Genomic DNA, 21,279 nt, shown 5'->3' with positions numbered 1-21,279 from the left:
AGTTTGTTATGGTATCTTTAAGAAAATTAATTAATGTGTTCCCTCATTAATAACAATAACAACATAATTTGTTAAGCATTTCTCATGTACTAAGCAATGTACTTAGTATACTATACTATGCTGTGCTATGTATGCTACACCACACTACACTATACTACACTACACTGTACTGTACTACACTACACCACGCTACACTACGCTACACTACGCTACACTACACTACACTACACTATATTATACTACACTACACTACACTACACTACACTATATTATACTACACTACACTATACTACACTACACTGTACTGTACTACACTACACCACGCTACACTACGCTACACTACACTACACTACACTACACTACACTATATTATACTACACTACACTATACTACACTATACTATATTATACTACACTACACTATATTATACTACACTACACTACACTATATTATACTACACTACACTACACTATATTATACTACACTACACCACGCTACACTACACTATACTACACTACACTACACCACGCTACACTACACTACACTACACTACACTATATTATACTACACTACACTACACTACACTGTACTACACTACACTATACTATATTTTACTACACCACACTACACTATACTACACTATACTGTACTATACTACACTACACTACACTACACTACACTACGCTACACTACACTATATTACACTACACTACACTACGCTACACTACACTATATTACACTACACTACACTACGCTACACTACACTATACTACACTATACTATACTGTTGTGCTATTTGATCTTTGGAGAAATTTACAAGCATGCATATCTATTCTACTTCTTTTAAAAACAGGGTTTCAGAGAAGGTTAGCAACTGGCCTAGCATCACAGAATCAGTATGTAGGTGCTACTGCTGAATTTAATGTTGTTTCATTGCCTTGTAGCTTTGCCTCCAGGAGAATGAGTCTCTTGTGCTAGTGATGGGGAGAGAGGACATCACACAGACAGATCTTTCCTGCCCAGAACAACTTCACTAGGTTGACACCTAAGTGACTGAAAGAGGCTCAACTGAGTCTGGTTTGTTTCCTGACCTCCATGAGATGAGCCCTGCTTTTCAAAGGTCCTCAGTGCCCTGAAACATGCTGGATCTAGGTGTCTTACTCTTTCAGAGTGGAGGACCAGAAGCAAGAGTGCAGGATGGATGTAGCCTGCACTGAGAGTCTGTGTTCCAGGCCTTTGTTTAGCAGCTCATTTAGGCAATCAATGACTGTGAACCCAACATCATTGTTGGGCTTAATTGTACCAGTTCTCCTTAGTATTGTGAAACAATGAAGGCTTGTTGTGTGAGCCAACTGGAACCCAACCTTGCAGTACACACAATGCCTTAATTAGGGACAACATGGAGAGCAGATTCCAGTTTTCCTAGGCCTGTTTGGAAATTTAAAGGTACAGTTACATGCCTGTTCTCTTGCAGGAAGCTGGATCTAGGTTGAAGGAATGGTATTTTGTCCATGAAATAAAGTCACAAAGCAGTTTTAATGTTGCTGACAGTTTCTTTAAGATTTAGAGCTCCTTGAGGCCAGTAACCGTTCTTATTCATAGTATCTTCAGCCTTTAACACTTGCTTAAGACATATTTTGTAATCATTAATGTTTGCTGAATAAATGAATAAAGATAACTGTATTCATCAGGAAGAATATTTGTAGAATATATAAATATTCAGTAGAAAATTTATAGATCCAAATATTCATTTGTATCAACAAAAAAAAATCTAAGTTCTTCCCCTACATTTTTTTTTTACTTTTCCTACTCCTTACTCCCCAAATTAAAAAAACAAGAGCAAATAAACAAAACCAGAATGACATATATGAGTTTTGCTTCAGTTTTGTTTTTTTACTTTGGTACTTAGAAAGGATTTTATAATCTCTATTATGGATTTAGATTTTAATCTGAATTAAAAATTCAAATGGAACCTCTTGGTGCTTACCCCAGGCTGTGTTCTTACACTGCCTGTATAGAAAGTTGACACAAAATAAACCCAACCCAAATACACCTTAGACCAGACCCTGTGCCTGGATGGTACTGTGAATGACGAGAACGAGAAAAAAATTGAAATGGCACCTAAAAAAGTAAAATGGCTTGTAGAAAAGCAATGTGCCTTATATGAATTCATACTTGATCTTACATGATGGATATGGGGTTTTTATTGTGATGGCTGACTGACAATAATTTTGGCATTGAATAATTTGTTTTTAAAGCATTTAGAGGGTATGTGGTCAAGGTGGGTGGCTGGCTCCTCAAATCAAAGAATTTCTTGCAACTGCTTCTTCATGTTGCTTTTGTATGAGTAAGTATGACTCTGCCTTCAAGAGAAGGTAGTAATTAATCTTTGCTGCCCTGATAATGGTTGGTGAGTGGAATTCATCGTTATTTACATTAATTGCCAGCTAACTCTTAGCATCTATTCAGAGACTTCAAGATGAAAAATATCTTTGCATTTAATCCAGTTTTGGTTACAGAAGATTATATTGTCCAGCAATGGGACAGTTAAAAGACAATCTACATATAATTAAAAACAGTAACTGATAACACCAGGCAGTATTAAATAAGACCAGGTGGCTGCTTCAGTTATATTAAAATCAAACACAGCATAGAAAGCATTCAGTAGCTCAACACTTTAAACACATGGTAACATAGAATGTGATAAGATGAAATGAAAGGGTCTCAGATTGGTTCTTTAGTCTACAACAGAGTGCTTCTCAAATTTTAATGAGTATGTGGGTCACCAGAAGATCTTGTTTAAATGTAGATTCAGTTCAGTAAGTCTGGGGTGAAGTCTGAGATCTGGCATTTCTAGAAAACTCCCAGGAGATGCCAGTTCAGTGGTCCAGGGACCATACTGAGTAAGAAGGGTTTGGAAGACTAAACATTAATAGCATGTCTGAAAGCAAGCCACTGGTGTTTTAAGTAAGGACTATGAAAACCACCCTCAAGTGCACTGGGTGGTCAGAAAGAAGCTACATGTGCGAAGCACATTTAAATCATTTTCCCCTCAGTACATATTTCAGTCAGGATTTCTAAGCCATACCCATCTCCCAGCCTTCCTGTGTAATAAACCCATCACAGGACATTCCTACCTAGAAGATTCACAGGTCCCTCAACAAACATGTCCTAGCCAGAATTCATGTCCTTCCCCCATTCCCAAACCCACCTGTGGGTTTTCTCTGAGAGCATGGTAGCTTTATCTCCTTAGCTACCAAAGTCAGAAATACAGCAGCAGCTTTCCATTCTTTTCCTGTGCCACAAAGCTACAAATCTCTCTCTCTCTCTCTCTTTCTCTCTCTCTCTTCCTCTCTCTCCCCTCACTTCTCCTTCCCTAGTTCATGCCAGGAACATCTTTTACATAAGGTACAGTTGCAGTCTCCTAACTGTTTTTCGTTCTCTATCCTGCACATTGCAGCCAACATGACTTTCCTGTCTCCACGTAGTCTGTTTGGGCTACTTCGCACGGCCCCTTTCTGCCCAAGGGATAAGGTCCAAGTCTACCTTCACACTTCCCAAGGGTCTGCATCTTCTAACTCCAGCTCGCCTCTCCAGTCCTATCATTTCCTAACTTCCTTTGAGCTTTGTATTTGAGTTAGACTTATGTGCCTTGCAATTATCATGTTTTCTTCCTAGCTATTCAGAAAACTGAAGGCTTCTCCAGGAGCCTCTTTCTGAACCTTTCCACTCACTCTTGACCTCTCTGGAGGCCTTTCTTCCTTCTCAGTTTAGGGTTGATGCCCTCACAAACACTCTCACGTACCCTTTCCCTCCCTTCTCGTAAGGTCTGCCATCGGTTTATAGTTTTGTTTCTTGTTTTACATTGTGTCTAGCATGCAGTAAGAGCCTAACAATTATTTGTTGCAATGCATGATTTGAGAATAAACAATCCCTAAGAACAACCTCAGGATTAACTCTAAGGGAAGTCTCTTGGGTTGCCTTAGTAAAAGGATGGAAGCAAGCACACATTTCACTATTTCTTATCTTTAAGAATCTTTTAAGAAATATTACCACTGTGTACTGTCAGTCGATGTGCTGCGTTCTCAGAGCAATGTGACCCTTATTTACTGTCTTAAGTCACAGAGGCAGAGGAAATTCATCTCGGCACTCAGGACTACAACAGCATAAGGCATTCTCTGCTCTGTAATTAACGTAAGTAAACCATCTCATCGTGCCTGAGAACTTTTTCTCTTGTAGATCAATGGAGCCAAAGATATCAATGGAATGGATATTAGAGTTCCTGGTTGAACCCACTCATTTATGGATAAGGAAACTGCAGGACGTCAAGATAGAGTAACTTGCCTAAGGGTGGTAACAGAGCTATTTCATGATGAAGCAGTTGTCATTTTTTTGTCATTATTTGTTTGGATCTTTTTTGAAGACACTTTGTAGAGTCTTTCTATGTAGCCCAGGGTGACCTCAAATTCAAGATCCTCCTGCCTCAGCTTCCCAAGTGCTGAGATTACAGGCCTGCACTACCACACTCAGCTAAGCATTTGTCTTTTTAAGTGCACTTAATATTATTTAAAACCTTCATGATAACTCTGTAAAGCTTGCATTAATTTTTTTCTTTTACACCCCAAAAAAACCAAAGCTCAGAGAGTTAAATAACTTGGTAAAGTCCTGTAGGTAGAAAGTGGCTGCTCTGGGATGCAAACATATTGCTGGCTTTTTCAAAATTGGATTCTTTCCACCTCTGAGGAAGTGTCAAGAGGCTTGGCACTCTGGTCCTGATATCAGCTCACTTAAAGGTGATCAAATCACATGCCAAAAATTGGGATACTTCTTTTTTGGCAGGCCTAGGGATCCAACCCAGGGCCTCACATATCCTAGGAAAGTGTTCTACCACTGAATTAAAATGCTAGCCTTAACTAGGATACTTGTGAAAGTGAGCCGAATGCAGTAGGCAATGCTAACTTTCCCCACAGCTGTCCTCTTCGAAATCTTTTTATCCATTTTCATGTGCCACCTTTCCCCTCCACCAACTCCCACCTTCCCTCTTCTTAGCTTCTAATATCTAAGACCGTGGGTCTTTAGAGAACTTCTGACAGTCTACAGTAGCTCCTTTGTCACTCCAGTAGAGAGTCTTAAACACCTGCCTTCACTTTCCCTGGGGTAGCTCTTGGCCAACAGTTAAGACCAGAAGTGTGAAAATTCAGCTCGCTGCCTCAGGAGCAGTCAATGCTTAGCTATAACTTATATTCTGAGCTCCCTTGCAGCCCAGGTTGAAGCTATGCCCTCAGGTGTCTGAGAGGGCACCCTGGTTGTGGCTCCTCCCTCATCCGCATTGCTTGCCTCACTCCCTTAATGGCCTTCCCTGGCAGCAGATCTTTAATAACTCCATTGCACACAGACCTTCACCCTAGAGCCTGCTTCTGAAGAACCTGACCTAAGAGAAATGCAACTCAATTTACAGACAATTCTGTATTTGGCTGGGTTGCAGAGAAAGGCTGGACCATCTCTCAGACATTTCTGGGGTAAAAAATAGATGTAATTCTCATCTGCGTGGGATGACACCAGTATAAAAAATGCTCTGAGATAGAAAAATAGATGAGAAAATTCCTCAGGAATTAGTCAAACTTCACCAAATCAGATAGCTTGCTCCCTCATGCAAATCCACCTCCCACCCCCACCCCCGCCCCAGCCAAGCAAGCCCAGTTACCCACCAGCACCCTTCCTGCAGGCTCGCTGGCTGCATTTTTGTAATTCTGGAGGTCTGGGTTCATGATCACACAGGCACCTATCTTGGTCTTCAGTTGTACTGTCCTCTGAGGGGATACAAAGGACAGTCCTCTTCTGAAAGCCACCTCCACAGGAAGTACTGCACTGAAAGAGAGGGATACACAGAGTTGGAATTCTCCCCCAGGACCATGCAGGAGCACAGGAAAACACTTCCCTTCCCTTTCCACCATCATCAATTATGGAAAGTCTGAATTGCTGAGACTTTTTTTTTTTTTGCAGTACTAGAGTTTGAACTCAGAACCTTGTACTTGCTAGGCAGGCACTCTACCACTTGAGCCATGCCCCCCAGTGAGAATCTTTTTGAAGGAATAAAGGCACTGGTAATTTGGGGATGAGAACTTAGAGTCCTATGTTACAGGTTGTTGAATTAAATCGAATTTAGTTTACTATTGGGTTCTCTGAAGAATATGCTTCTCTTTCTCAAGTCTGAGGATGTCCTTTGCTCCTACCACATGACTATAACATGGCATACATGCTAGTACCAGGGGTTTTTGCCTACTCTGCTATACATGATTGATTCAGGATGGGTCTCTAAATCAAGCTAGTCACTTTCTTAGAAATTTGGAATTGAGGCACAGCAAGAGATTTTCTCTGAGAGTGAACTATGCAAACTTGGGTGTAGTTGGTGGTTATATTTCCTGCAAAGTAGGAGACATAGAGGAAACCATATGACAGAAAATGTGAAGGGAATAAAGCATATGCTTAGAGAGGAACGGGGATGAGAGATGACATATTTGTAGGGTTTACACCCATGGATGGAGTTAAAATTCCCAACCCAAACATTCATCTTTACATCATGAATATATGAATGAAACATATGGAGAAAGGCTGAATTGAAAACAAAGTAAAAGAAAAATTTCACTGTCTGGGCCCTGGTACTCTCCAGTTTTTCCAGACTCGTTTTGATTTGGGGTTGGGGGATACGAAGTGAGTAAAAAAAATGGAACTATTGGGTAAGCTAAGAGGAACATCGAAAGAAAAGTGAGAGAGGAATACTCTGGTGGAATGGAGAAGGAATTTGGAATAGAGTCAGGAACAAGGCTGCACATAGAGAGTGAGAAGGAGAAGGACAGACATGGGTTTTTTAAATATTTTTTTTTAAATTTTTTTTTAAATTTTAAAATATTTTTAATTTGGAAAGTTGCAAAGACAAAGTCCTTGTGTTCCCCAAGTTCATGTCCTCAATAACTGTGGTGATTTGTCATAGCTAAGACATACACATGAAGCCATTGACGAAACTCTGCCCCTTATTCACATTTCACTCATCTGGGAATGGGTCTTCGGATTTGGACCTTGCAGGACCACGTGAGGTCCCAAGCCATCTAACACACAAGGTCCCACTCTGATGTCATGATTGTCTACACTGCAGCAGAAGGGAGATCCTCTGGCTTGTGGGAGCAATTTCTGAAAGGTGATTCCCGGCAATGTAACAAAATGTGAATTTACCACATATAGTCTTTTCTTAAATTTTTTTTATCGTACGATACCTAGAACATAAAATTTACCATTTTAATCTCTTTTTGTTTTGGAGACAGGGTCTCATTATGTAGCTTACCTGGCCTCAAACTTGCAATGCTCCTGCTTCTGCCTCCCAAGTGCCGGGATTACAGGCATGTACTACCATACCCAGCTTTATTTTAATGCTTTTTGACTATATGGCTCAGTAGCTTTAAGAACAGCTACTCACAGCAATCACCATCCATCTCTAGAACTTTTTCATCTTACCAAACCAAAACTTTGTATCATTAAACAAGAACTGACCATTTCCCATTTCCACCCTTAGCTCCTGAAAACCACCATCCTATTTTTTATCTGTATAATTTGGTAACTCTAAGTACCTCATGTAAGTGGTATCACACAGTATTTGTCCATTTGTGACTGATTATTTCAATTAGCATAATGACTTTGAGTTTTACCCATGTTGTAGCCTATGTCAAAATATCATTTTTGCTGGGAGGAAGGATAAGAAAGACTAATAATTGGGTTAAATTTGATCAAAGGATATTATGTAAATGTATGGGAATATCACAATGAAACCCTTTTGTAAAATTAATGTACACTAATAAAAAGTGAGAGAAAGAAGTATTTCCTTTTTAAGATGGAATAATATTCTGTTCATATCTATTCCACATTGTCTTTATGCATTTATCTGTTGAAGGACACTTGTGTTATATCCTCCTTTTGGCCATTGTGATCCATGTATACTCTTATGATTTATATTTTATATCATGTTTTATTTTTTTCTAGCCTCATCTTCCTTACTTGAACAAAATATCCCAAAGCAAAAAAATGAGTTCCTTTTTTTCATGCTTCATAACAATTAGCATGATATTCAATAAATACTCACTGATTTATTGGCTGAAAAAGATTGCTGCATGGAAAATTCTGGAAAAGTCACTAAATTCAAAAGATTCCATTTGTCATTGGAAATATTATTGGAGACCCAGCTCGGCAGGTAAGAGAATTTCCACACTGGGATATCAGAATATTACTCCCAACCCCATTTCTCCCAGAGAGATGATAGGAGGGGATATGGTGTTTTTCTTAATATCCACGTTCTGTTTCACTCATGATTCACATGGCGCCTCATGCTTGCATTATAAAGTCAGAGCTTTCTGTGATTAAACCTGAAGTAATTTTATTCAGTGAATTCACCTCAAATTCTCCTAGGATGTAGGCAAGAAATAAAGGATAAGAAATAACTACTCAACTTATCTTGAATCAACACAATTTTTCAACAGAGGACAGAAGAAAGAATGATGGAAAATAAGGCAGAATACAATAGAACCCTGGGCTAGGATTTAGTCTCTTGCTCACTACCTATTGTTTTAACCATTCACTCCACTTCTCTTTTCTTTTGTGAAATAAGATTGTTACATAAAAACCAAATGACTTCTTTTCCTGATTTCTGCTTCTTAGGGACTGGTGAGGCAAGGTTGGGTTAGTTCCAGCTGCTCAAGTCAAGTAGGTTCTCAGGAAAGGGAAAATTGGGATAGAAGAGCTAATTGCAAGCTAGATCCATAAATAAGAAGAGGATTTCACTGTCCGTGAATTTTTTTAGCTAGTTAAAACAACTTGAGATTAAGATGCATGAATTTGTGCTGTGTTTAAAGGGGGTAATTAAACAGGAGTAACAGTTGCTAAATTGTTTAATTAATTGTGGTAGTGCTATGAGATTGGGGTTTTAGAAGGAAGGTATATATCTTTTAGTGTTCAGATCTACTACTTTGGATCCAACAAAACCAGGAATTTTTATGCAGAACTGAGCACCCCAATAGGGTTGGGGCTAAACCTAACTGGACTGGCTGATACTACTGACTCCTGAATTGCTCACACCCTAAACTGAACTCTACTGACTCTTTCAGTCTTAGATGCTCTGTAAAGATCGCAAAACCTCTCTTCAGCTTAAACTGACTTGCTGAGAAAAAGTGATCCCCAAAGTTCAACAAATACTTGCTCTTGTGAGAAGCTATAAAGGAAGTATATGAAGGTAGGATTTTGCCATGACTACCACTCAATCAACATAGATCAAACGGGAGAATACGAAGAGAACCATTTGATGTTTTAGAAATGAATGCCAGCATGTTCATTGAATAAGTTTTTGCATTTATCATTAATGTATGACAGGACATGTTTTGTGCACATAGGAAATATCCTCGATTTCAATCCTTGCAAAACTCATGTAAAATAAGATTTATTTTCTGGTTTTCCTGATATAGATGCAAATCTTCCTCTTCCGTCTTAGCTTTTTACTTTTTAATTATGGTATTTGTAAGACATGGAGACTCATGTCCTTCAGATTTGGAGAATTTTTCTCATGTTAATTTTTAAATAATTTTCTCATTTTAATTTCCTTCATTCTCCCTTTCTAAAATCTTATTATTTTGAGGTATACCTGCTGGCTGGATACTCTGATTTTCTTGATCTTTTCTCTCAATTTCTTTTTGACTTTGTTTTCCTTTTCTTGAGAGATTTTTCTAAAATTATATTCGTAATTCTTCTACCTAATTTTGTACTTCAAAATTTTTCTAAGGTCACCTTTCATTTTTTAATATCCCTTTTTCATAGCTTCTTGTTCTTATATTCTGGATGCTGTCTCTTATTTCTCTAAAGAGATTGATTGTAGGTTTTTCAGGAGAGGATCATCTATTTTCTAGACAGTCTCTATTTCCTCAGGATGCACTTTTTCTATCTGTTATTTTGCCCATGGTATGTGGAGTTTCATACAATTTCTGGTGATCATATGTTATCTGTTTATAGTTCAGAATGAGGCACCTGAGATCTTACTGGATGCTCCATGGGTGGCACTTACTGAGGTGGCTTTACCCAAGGAAATCAAGGAAACATCTGTTAATGTAGGTGTCTAGAGGCTAAACCAGCCCCCTGCTTCTGTAAAGCTCAGTGAAAGAAGGGGAATATCACACTAATTACTGGGAGTATTTTCACTTAATTATCCAAGGCATGAGCTCTTGCCTACCAAATGTACCTGATTTTAGGGTCTCTTTGTTTATCTCTCCAGACTATGGTTGGGACATAGTAGAGAATCTGAAGATCCAACTGCTTTTCTTAAAAACTTGCAACCAGAATCACCCCCATTCTCACCCTTGTGTTCAGAAATATCTGGGGAATCTGATTACTTCATGGCCTCCTGGTTATAGACAGTTTTTGGCTTTCTCTGGGTTAGGTCCATTCTAAGTTTGGCCCTCTGGTTCTAGATTCCAAAGTTTTATTGACCTTTCTCTCTGTTCTTGTCTTTTGCTCCAATTTTTGCTTGTTTCTGTTGCTTGTACCATTTTTGATATTTTAATCTCTTCTCCCTATTTAATGGGATTTTGGGAACAGAGTCAAGTGTGCATCTTTAACCCATGGCTTTTTTTTTTTAAAGAAATACATCATGGAAATCAGGAGTAATTCCAAAGACTGACTTGGTCGCTACTGGTTCCTCCCAGTCTCCCCATTCTGGGATGTGCACAATTAATTTCTGACACATAGCTCTTCTAAGGAAACTCCAACCCATGACTTCCACCCATGATAGAAACTGTACCTCTAGCCTCCTTAGAGAACTGATAAAGACTTAAAATGTTTACTTGGAGTTTTGAATCTTCCATGAGATTTTGTGTCCCCCAAATAGCCCAAACTTGCATTTTTATGACTGTTGACATTGTACAAATTTTCTCTTCTAGTGGTCACATTTGATTTGATTAGTGATTTTTATAGTGTTATTTGGGGCTCCAAGATATTTATGAAGAGTCTAATCCTAAAACAATGTTGGCAGCTGAGGCCAAGGCCTGCCAGGATTGTGAGTAGGGCCTCTCTGCTAAGGCTTAGATGAGTGAAGAAGGCTACTGCTATCTTGGATCTGTGGGCTGCAATTATGTTAAAAGCTCATGTTTTGAAACTTATGGCTAGACTATGGCACTCAAACCCTACTGATGGCAGAGAATATTAATTAGATGACTATTAATGGATGCCCCTAGATGAACACTTTAACAAAGGGGCAATGGTCAAGTAAGTTATGGTCAATTAACTCGATAGAATATTATTATGAATGAGAGTCAAAATTAGGCCTGGTTCATCCCCTACTTGAGGGGAGTGACCTTGAAATATGAATAACCTGGAAACTAGAGTTAAGGTAGACATAGAAAGCTGTGACTGCCTGGTCTACTAAGAAATTCCTCATGTGTAGGACTGCCCTATACTAAGGGCCTGTGAGTTAGCATGTGGCCTTCAGTATATGTGGCCAAAATAGCTAAAAATATTGGCAGAAAACTGAGCCAGAGGCTTCTTCCTGTCAAGGTGATCTTTGCACACTTTGGCTCTAATTCTTGCCAGCCACATATACCCTATACCAGTATTGAAGCAAATGAAGAAGTATCCCTGGATGGCAGTCTCCTAAAGAGATGAGGCTCTTGTATATAATGCAATCTTGTTTTCATGCTTCTGTGAAGCTAAGTAAACATAGTGTTAGATTCAAGCCTTTTGTGTCTCATGTGTCTGAATGTTAATTTGAACCAGTATTTGAGTTGATCATGGTTGTGCAGGAGCCATTATACAGCTATGAGCAATGAGAATCACCGAGAGTATGAAAACCTGACAACATCGGCATTGTTGGACAATATGTTACACAGGCCTGTGTCATAATTACAGCCATCAAAATATCGTCACATAGAAATGGGTAATTTTGTAAAAATGTTAATAGTTGAAGGAGTATCACATCAGATTCTCTTTGCTTCTTCTGTCTTCCAGCTCTTGACTTTATTATCTGTCTCAGCTAAGTGGCAACCAACTTCACAGGAGCCCAACTCAGTGGATTTCACCTTATGCCCACAACATGTCACTCTCACCTCTTGATTCTGAATTTTGTTGCCAATGAGACATGGAGGAACATTTAGTGCCCACATATGACCAGCCAAGAGTCCAGGGATACTAGCCCTCCAAAGCCCAAAGGGAGATAAGAGCCAGTAGATAACTTTCTCTCTTCTTAGCTTTTAGAAGACCTTCCATGGCAGCCCAGAAATCAGTTACTCTTATACCAAGCAATGGCCAGTTAGTCCTCATGTGTAGGACTGCCTTATACTAAGGGCCTTCATGTGGCCCTTAGTATATGTTAGCATGTGGCCTTCAGTATATGTGGCCAAAATAGCTAAGAATATTGGCCAGTTAGGTAAAATAATCATTATGGTAATAAATCACTTCTGATTTGACTTTCCTTCTCTGCCTCCTTCCTCTTTTCTATCATTCCCCCTTCACTAGCATTGTCTTTCTCAGTAAAGTGTTAGAATTTGCCTGAAGACTATTTCCTAGAGAACTTAGATAAGACAAGTCAGAATAATCTGGGAGAATTTTCTTTCTTTTTTTCCCCAGTATCACTGATAGGGAGCTATTAGTGCAATAAATAATCATGGGAGAATAATCATCTTCTCTTGTTTATAGTTTAATTATTTTGCTTATGTCTCCATCCAAAAGGCTGACCATCTGGCAAGCTGCTGTGGGCAGACAAGAGGTCTGAAGCTCACTAAATCAGACTAAGCCGAAAACTTCAGGACATAGTCGATTCCTTTAGACTCAAAGGGAAAACAGAACCCAAGATGTGGGCCTCAAATAACTTTTCCTCAGGGCTTTTGCCCCTGGAATAATTTTGGTTTTTTGATCTTTTCTGTTTTGAAAGTATTTTATCTTTTCTCTTCTGAACTCAAGACAGTAAACACTGACCCACAGCAGCGAGGAGGCAATTTTCAGAATGCTAGGTAGATGAACACTAAAAGTGAATGAAGCCCATGGAAACACGTTGCACATCAGTGAGAACAGTGCACATCTGCAATGAATGTATGCTACTTGATTGAACTCAGAGCCTTGTTCTTGCTGGACAAGCCATACCCTCACTCTCTGAGTACATATATTACTTTTTAACAAAAAGAGAGTGGATTATATTTTTCTTTTAAAAGCCAAGATAAAAACAAAACATCTATAATCAACTCTTACCCGGTCCCAGCTCCCAGTGGCCCAGTGACAGCAAAGGTGACTATTGCAGGGCACAGTGGATGGGGGCCTTTTTGTCCAGTCACAGAAGCCTCTTGGACAGGACACCCTTCTCTTCTGAACTCCACCTCCACAGGACCTGGAACACTGATAGGGACATGATTAGGTAGAAATCAGGTGGTGACATGTGAAATGATAAAGGCAGAAGTTTTTGCTATCACTTTTCTGTGTATTATTAGAAAAACTAGTATTTGTATTGGAACCTGGAGCATCTGTGCAGGTTTCTTACAATGACCATTTTAGTTGTTTAAAGCAATAATGATGAAACAAAATTTAAATTAAAGAGAGGGAGAGAGGTTGAAAAAGGAAATCCTATTAAAGGGAAAAAATTTTGGTTAAAAACTTAAATAAGTGGTCTTTCCAAAATGGACATTATATTATTTATATTTTGCTTTCTGGCACAAGTGTCTAGAAACCAAAACACAAAATTTAGATTTTTTTAATTATGATTAGCTCTGACATCCCAAAAGGGGAACACACGTTTGCAACACAATTCTGTTTGCCTTCTATTAAAATGCAATTCAATCTTTCTTTTTTACTACATAAAGTTTTAGAAGTAAATGTATCTACATTAGGAAGAGTGAAATTGATGGATTTGCTGAGGATTTTGATAGTAGGGCTATAATGCTCACAAAATAAATTCAAGATGGCAAGTTGGATTTCTGAAGGCATCTACCTCCAAAGCATGTCAGGATTATGCTTGCTAGAATAATTTTATAAGAGATATTGTCTCATTTCTAAGGATAAATTAAATAAAATGAATGAATAAAATTAAATAGAATAAAATTCATTAAGAATATTTAAAAGGTATTTTGAATTCTTTGAAAGCACTTTGAAAAGTCTTTGTTATGGCATTATTACAACAGTAACAACAAAATATTATGATTGTCTTGTCAACACCAAGCCCATCATATCAGAAGCTATATGTATGGTAGTATAATAAAAAACAAGAAAATTATATAGAATTACCTTTTTATGCATAGTAAAAGAATGAACTGTTTTCTATAAATATTCTAGCTTTAAGAATCAATCTGGATTTTTGCCCCATTTATTCAAAAACAAAGTTTTTTTGGCAGTACTGAAGTTTAAACTTAGAGTTTTGTATTTACTGGGCAAGCACTCTACCACTTGAGCCATGCCCTAACTCTATTCAATCTGTTTTTAATCCAGTCTTAGAGTGAAGAAGAATCTATTTCAGGTTGCTGTAAGCCTATATATGTGCATATAGATTCAGGGCCACCTGGCTAAGTAATTTCCAAGAAAAGGGGGTAAAGAAAATATAGATCAGGGGTGCTCAGACCAGCAACATTAGTATCTTCTAGATACTTGTTGGAAATGCAAAATTTCAGGTCCCATTCCAGATCTCCAAATTGGACACTTGGGGTGTGGTCCATCCGTTTGTATGTTGACAGTCCATTCAGGTGATTCTAAGCATGCAAAGATGTTCCCAAACTAAATGTAAATGCGCTGTGTGTAGTCTGGGATGGCTGACATTTATTAAATGACTCCAGAATATAACAATTCATTAGACTGTGCATGTAGGCAGAGCAGAATCATGATGGGTCAAGAAAAGTACCTAAATATATCCAGTGCTTCAACAGCTCCAGCACTCAACTCACTCTTACATTTCCCGTATCCACTGCTTCCTCAGAAAGAAGTCTTCCACTGTGTGACTTGCACAGAACAGAGACATTTAGCAAGAAGTGTGAAGGGAGATGTTTAGGAAACAGGCTGATGTTGGGGACTCTTAGAAGCTACTGAGGAAGTATAAAGAATAGATTGTTCTCATAACCAGAAAGATCTAATTATTCATCTTTGATAGCTGCAAATAAATTTCCTAGCTTTTGACACTAACTCTGTTTTTTCAGGGTGGGATTTTCTCCTTTCCATCCCCTGGCACATGGTAGATCACCTTAAAATAGCTGTCAATCCATTTTTCTCCTCAGCTCACTCTTTGCTCAATGCCCATTGGGTGGATTTCTGCAGTAAAAGGACACAGATAATGGAGTCTGCCTGATATTTGAATTTATACTTCATCATTTACTTTCTAGTTCTGTAACATCTGGTAAATTTATCAATTTCTTTGAGTCTTAATTTCTTCATCTATAAAATGGAATTAATAAGACCCACTATCCAGCTTATTGTGACAATTAGACCAGATGTTTTAGGTAAAGTGGCTATCCCATTTTAAACTCAAAGTATGTTGTATTCTATGTTGTATGTTTATTTGCTCATCTTTCTATCATGCATAGACATATAGTTGGGGATTTTTTTAGCTAATGATGCATTTATGTATTGGAAAATGAGATTGTCATACTTTACCAAGAAACCTTGTTTTCATGTGCCAAAATAAAACTAAGAACAGAAGAGCAAGCACCCTCACACACATTTGTATAAACAGTGATCTGGGCATTTAACTGAGAGATGAAGTTAAAATTATAGTGTGTGGAAAAAAAATGATCATTATCCTCAGCCTGACTTCAGAATTCTCAGACAGGTATCTGAGGCTGTGTCCTAAATGACTCTTATCAAAATGGTTCAAGTCATTCCATTGTGCTCATTTCCCCAGAAGGGATACCAGTTACCCAATATATCCATTGTGAGATGAAGGTGTAATAAAACTCTGCATTGCCATGGTTGAAATCATACCATATGTATCATATTTTCAATGGAACACTTTCACTTTCCAATAAAGTGTGGAGTCACTGAATGAAGGCCAGTCACTGTCCCATTACAGATGTGTTATTTCCTGACTTGTAGACTCACATGGTACCTCATAGATTCATGGCCTGCCAGGTTGTGTGATGGCGTATGTTCCCTTTCTGAGGGCTATACCTGGCTCCAGGGCTCCATCTGCCACTCCTCACAGGGTTCCAAGTTACAGCTCAAGCTCACTGGGGGAGGAATACCGGCCAGGAACTGGCAGTGAAATGGCCTCAGATTCCGGTGGTGATCCCGGCTGTCCACACACTGAATCTCACGGATCTTAAAGCCTCCGCTGCAGTTTCGGGAACACTGTATGGAGACCAAAAGCAAAGGTGACACCTGAATCCTTACCTCAGGCCTCTATTTCCCCAGTCCATGGAATCTTCAGGCTCCCAACATGAATAGGGGTTAGGGCTTGTTCACATGAACCCTGTCTTCTTTCCATGCTAAAAAGAGAGAGTCACATAAGCAGCAATCCCAGCCAAGGCTCCCTGGGTCAGAGAACCCATGTGTGGAGGTGTAAGTGCTGGGATGTCTGGCAGAATTTGACACATGTGTAGAGGTGTGAGGGTTTGGATGTTTGGGAGATGTCAACCCAAGTGTGGAAGTGTGAAAGTTTGGGTGTCTCAGAGAAGAGAGTGAGAATTCCAGTTTTGCTGCTCATTAGCTTTGAACCTTAGGTAAGTCACAGAAACACTCTGAGAATCTGGTGTCCCATCTGTAAATGGATAATGCATAACTGTTACTTCACAGACTGCTGTAAGATTATATATGTTTGGGTGGCCCAGCCTGCCTCAGTGGTAAACATTCCCACTGCGAGTCTGTATTCATTTCAGGCAAAGCAGTGACCTAGTTTTTTGGGATGGGGCATCTTGGGTCCCCATGGAGGGAGTTCTCTGATAAGCCACCTCCATCTCTCCCTCACAGTCCTGCTAAAAACAGGCTCTCTCCATGCCTCTGAACACAGAATTGATTACCGTGTCTCTTAGGAAGCATCTGTATTAGGGAAATAAGCTGAATAATTGGATTTACTCATGGGAGTAAGCAAACACTGTTCTTGTCCCCATCCTTATCCCTCTTCCTACACTTGTCATCACCAATTCCATCACTGAGCAGTTCCTAGCTCATATCCATGGAAATCTATTAAACAGCCCAACTGATGCTCCTCTTCCCCCACCCCCATCCTCTATGGAGCAGCCCCCACATCCCGCTCCATCTCAGGAAATTGCACAGCTCACTGGCAGGCTGCTGATGTCCTTTGGACTGTTGGATCTAGAGACCTAAGGCAGATGAGTGAATATCCCATCCCCCATGGAGAGCAATATCATTCCTGTATCCTGAGGAGATAGAGGCCTGCATTCCTGCATCCTAAAGGAGAAATACAGATCTGCCACAGGGCTGATGAGCAAAATGCTCTCAAGATTGTTTCCCCACCCCCAATAAAGGTGCTAACCAAAGCAGTTCACCTGAGAAAGTCTGCGAATCCATGGCCAATAAGAAAAACCCACCTAACCAGAGTTAAAACGTCCATAAAAATCCCAGCCTTCACCTGTGCAGCGAGCCACCAGCTTCCGGGCTCCGTTGCAGTACCTTAGCTGTAGCCTCTCCTTTCTCTCTAATAAATCCTACTTTATATACCACTTTGGCTCATCATTCAGCTGCTTCACAAGCCAGTTCTCTGGCCTGTGAAGGCATGGACCCTTGACACCGATACATAACATTTTGGTGATGCACAAAGTGACCCAATCTCTTCTGAACCAATGTTGGTATAGGTTGTGCCAAACTGGGAAAGGCTGCCTAGGAATGTGACCATGAGCATCCAGCACTCTGATGGAGTCTGTTTTCCAGGAAAGACCACCCCCCATCATGGCCTAGCTGCGGTGGAACTCTCAGGCTGATCCTCTCTCTTTCTCTCTGGTTAAGGAGGGTTTCTCCCTTGGGAAACTGAGGAAAAGCTCCAAGCCCATTACTTCTGTACGGCAGGCAATCTTAGGGAACCCAGATGCCAGATGGGGGATTATACCACACTGCCAATGCTATGTGGGTGGAACCCGACTTCAGTGCACCAAGGCTTTTTCTTTTTCTTGTCCTTAAACTCTAACTCTCCCTTGTTCAAGATCTGACCCGCTTAAGAGGAGGTCCAAAGACAGCGGGTGGAAAGGAAAGTTTGTCTTCAAGACAAAAATGGTGTTCTGGCCGGTGTACTCCCCAGTGTCACCCAAAAGCTGGAGACACAACTTCCCAACTCGCCCTGAGGCTCCAAAGGTGGCTAAGTCTCGAACCCCTCCAGCCAAGTCTGAGGCAAACAATCAGATCTCTCCTGCTTCCTTCATGGTTTCCGTGGCTCGAGAGTGGAGGTCACCTCTTGCTTCCAGTGCTCCAGTACTGCCTTTGGGCAGGATCAACCTGGACAGCAGGGATGATCAATAATCCCTTATACATTGAGCCTGGAAACTCTCTTTTCTCCAAACCCTCAGCCTCTCCTTCCTCTTTCCCAAGAAGTTCAGGATGAATGGCCTCACCCTTTTGTTCTAAATAGCTGTGGGCTTCCTTCAGTGAGTTTGGAAAATACACCCATTCTGCTCCCTCCCTGGTCCTGCCTTGTCCTTTACCTCTGTCTTCCCCTCCCTGGGCTTACTGGGATCCTGGCTTCCCATGAAAAACTTGTAGCATGATACCTTATGACTTAAGTTATTCCAACTAGTTTACTAGCCCTCTTGGTCCAAAGCAACTTTAAATCAGCTGCTAGACACTGGAGAGGCAAAAGCACTTACCAAAAAACTGTAGGCACCACACTCATGCCCTAACTCCACCCCCACAAGGGGAGGAGGGAAAACAAACAGGCGCACTCGTGCACAGGGATGCTGGCTCCTGGGCACAGCAGGAATGCCTGCTATAGCTAAGAGAATCCATAGAGAGGACACAGCACACATCCTAGGCTGCAAGTCATACATGGCAGTGGCCGCGGCCTGCTGCCACTTCTCTTAAATGGGATGAGAGGAAAAATAAATGCTCATAGGTGCATGTACACGGGAAGGAGGAGAAGGGGGGACAGGCCACAGGATAGGATTGCTCATCCCTGGTGTAGGAGGGATCAATGGTGCTTTGCTCAAGGCTGGTTCCCAGCCCCACCTTACGCCTTGGGCCTGACTGACCCAGCTCTAGTAAGCTAATTGTTATCTCAAAGTTATAGTCCCAGAAATAGCAAAATGGGCGTTACTGTGGTCTCTAAACTTCTCATTTAAAATTTCCTATACTTTTGGCCTCAGCATAAATTTTCCCCCAAATATTAGCACTAGTCATCCCTTATGGTACTGTTACTGCCCCAGGATGGCCTCTGAATGTCCTTCTCTGACTTTACAGGCAATGTATTCCTTTGTTTAAGTGATATCCTTTATTAAAGAGGCTGCCTGCTGTTTGATAAAGGGCAGGATCCTAGTGTTTTTTTTTTTTTTCTCTTCTCACTGTTGGTCAGGTGGTCTAATCCAACCAGGTCACTTTTCGCGGTCCTGACCATGGATGGCAGGGGGAAAGTCACGAGACAGGGATGCCTGGACTCGTAAGTAAAGTCATTCCTAGTCAGGATGCTGACAAGAAGGGAACTGACCCAGTTTACTGCTGTCATCTTTCTAGATAGACATGCCCCCTTCCAGTCTTCTGGCCTGTCTATTGAAACATTGAAAAGAAATGTTGGAAGCTTTGTACTGAGGCCTGGCCTCAGTGTATCTTGGTGACCCAGAGAAGTGGCTTTCACAGGGTTCCTTAAATTGCAATACCATACTTCAATTAGACCTCTTCTGTAAAAAGTAGAACTGAGGTCCCTTATACAAATTTTCTTTTATCTTTGAGATCACCCAGATTGGCTCCATAATTACTATTTAGATACTCAGACACTGGCCATTCTTTGTAAGTCACAGCATAAACATGGGGAAGGAGGACCAGAAAAGCCCCTCATCAATGACAAGGCCCACCCCTACTGCTCCACCCTTTGCCCTACCATCTAAGCCACCCCAACATTCAGAACCTCCTCATGGGTGCTTCTCCCTTCAACAGGCAATGGTAGGAAGAGGGCAAGTCTATGTCCCCTTCCAGTTATTAGATCTAAGGGAAATTTAAAAAGATCTGGGTAGCTATACTGATGCCCAGACAAATACATCCAAGCCTTTATCCTTGTGATCTAAACTTTTAAATTGACATAAAAGGATATTATGCTTCTATTACACCAAACTCTTTCCTCATTAGAAAAGCAGTGGGTTCTGGCCCAGGCCACTCAGGTTGGAGATGATTACTATTTACAATGAGCCCCAATACCTGTGGCATCTAAAAAATGTGGGAATGAATGTGCCTATACCCACCAGGGCACAGGCAATCCCCTTGACAGATCCACACTGAAAATCAAAATGGTACAGGGAGCTGGCAGAGTGGCTCAAGCAGTAGAGTGCCACTTTGCAGGCATAAAGCCCTGAGTTCAAATCTCAGTACAGCCAAAGACAAAAAAGCTATTTGGGGCTGAGGAAGTAGTTCAGTGGGAGAATGTTTGCCAAGAATGTGCAAGGTCCTGGGTTCAACTCCCCAGCATAGATAAATCAAAAAAAAAAAGGTAAGAAAGATAAGTGGCGTTAATGTCACTTCAGCCATCTCATAGTGGAAGGGCTAAAAAGGACCAAGTCAAACCTCTAAACTATTCCCAGGTGACTGTAGTCCAGCAAGACCCTGAAGAAAACCCCCCTACCTTTCTGCATTATCTTAAGGATGCTATCAGAAATCACACCACAGGTGACCCAGAGTCACAGGTGGGAGAGGTTCTCCTCAAAGATAAATTTCTAACAGTCAGCCCCAGATATTCGTAAAAAACTCAATGTTTGTGGCTGAAAGGAAAGTCATTGTATCAACTTATACAGCTAGCCATGTCTGTATACTATAACCGGGACATTACAGGAGAGGAAAAGATAAGAGCCATCATGATCTCATTACTGCTCTCACCCGACTGGGGCCTGTGTCCTGAACTTGCTACCATAGTGGGCAGGAGGGGCACTTCCACAGAGAATGCTCAAGGGGGACAGCCTGGGAGACAGCCCTGCCCCCAGCCAGGACCCTGCCCTCTCTGCAAAGGTAACCACTGGAGGTCTAAGTGCCCCCGCCTCCAGATGGAAGGCGAGGTGCCACCTCCTATAGATTGATGGGTCCCGGCCTCCTGTCCACGCTCCACTTCTTGGCATCCATGTTGAGGAGCTTTGGGGTAGCCATAAT

The 21,279-nt window shown here is 40.7% G+C and overlaps 1 protein-coding gene and 1 non-coding gene across 2 annotated transcripts in view; one reads left to right on the top strand and one right to left on the bottom strand.

Moving 5' to 3' along the window:
• The window catches only part of Adamts12 (ADAM metallopeptidase with thrombospondin type 1 motif 12), a 326,530-nt gene that overhangs the window by 6,455 nt on the left and 298,796 nt on the right, over nucleotides 1-21,279 (bottom strand). The window contains exons 21-23 of the mRNA XM_074077647.1: nucleotides 16,159-16,338; nucleotides 13,267-13,410; nucleotides 5,709-5,868 (exon numbers count right to left, since the gene is read on the bottom strand). Of these exons, the coding sequence (XP_073933748.1) occupies nucleotides 5,709-5,868; nucleotides 13,267-13,410; nucleotides 16,159-16,338 (484 nt within the window). The remainder of the gene's footprint in view (nucleotides 1-5,708; nucleotides 5,869-13,266; nucleotides 13,411-16,158; nucleotides 16,339-21,279) is intronic.
• On the top strand, nucleotides 1,971-2,102 carry LOC141424534 (small nucleolar RNA SNORA51). The gene has a single exon (XR_012449443.1). It is a non-coding gene; the product is annotated as a small nucleolar RNA SNORA51 (small nucleolar RNA).

Source organism: Castor canadensis, chromosome 6 (genome assembly GCF_047511655.1).
Source record: "Castor canadensis chromosome 6, mCasCan1.hap1v2, whole genome shotgun sequence".
NCBI lineage: Eukaryota > Metazoa > Chordata > Mammalia > Rodentia > Castoridae > Castor > Castor canadensis.
The sequence above is the reverse complement of the archived record's forward strand: the minus strand, read 5'-3'. Positions and strand labels throughout refer to the sequence as shown.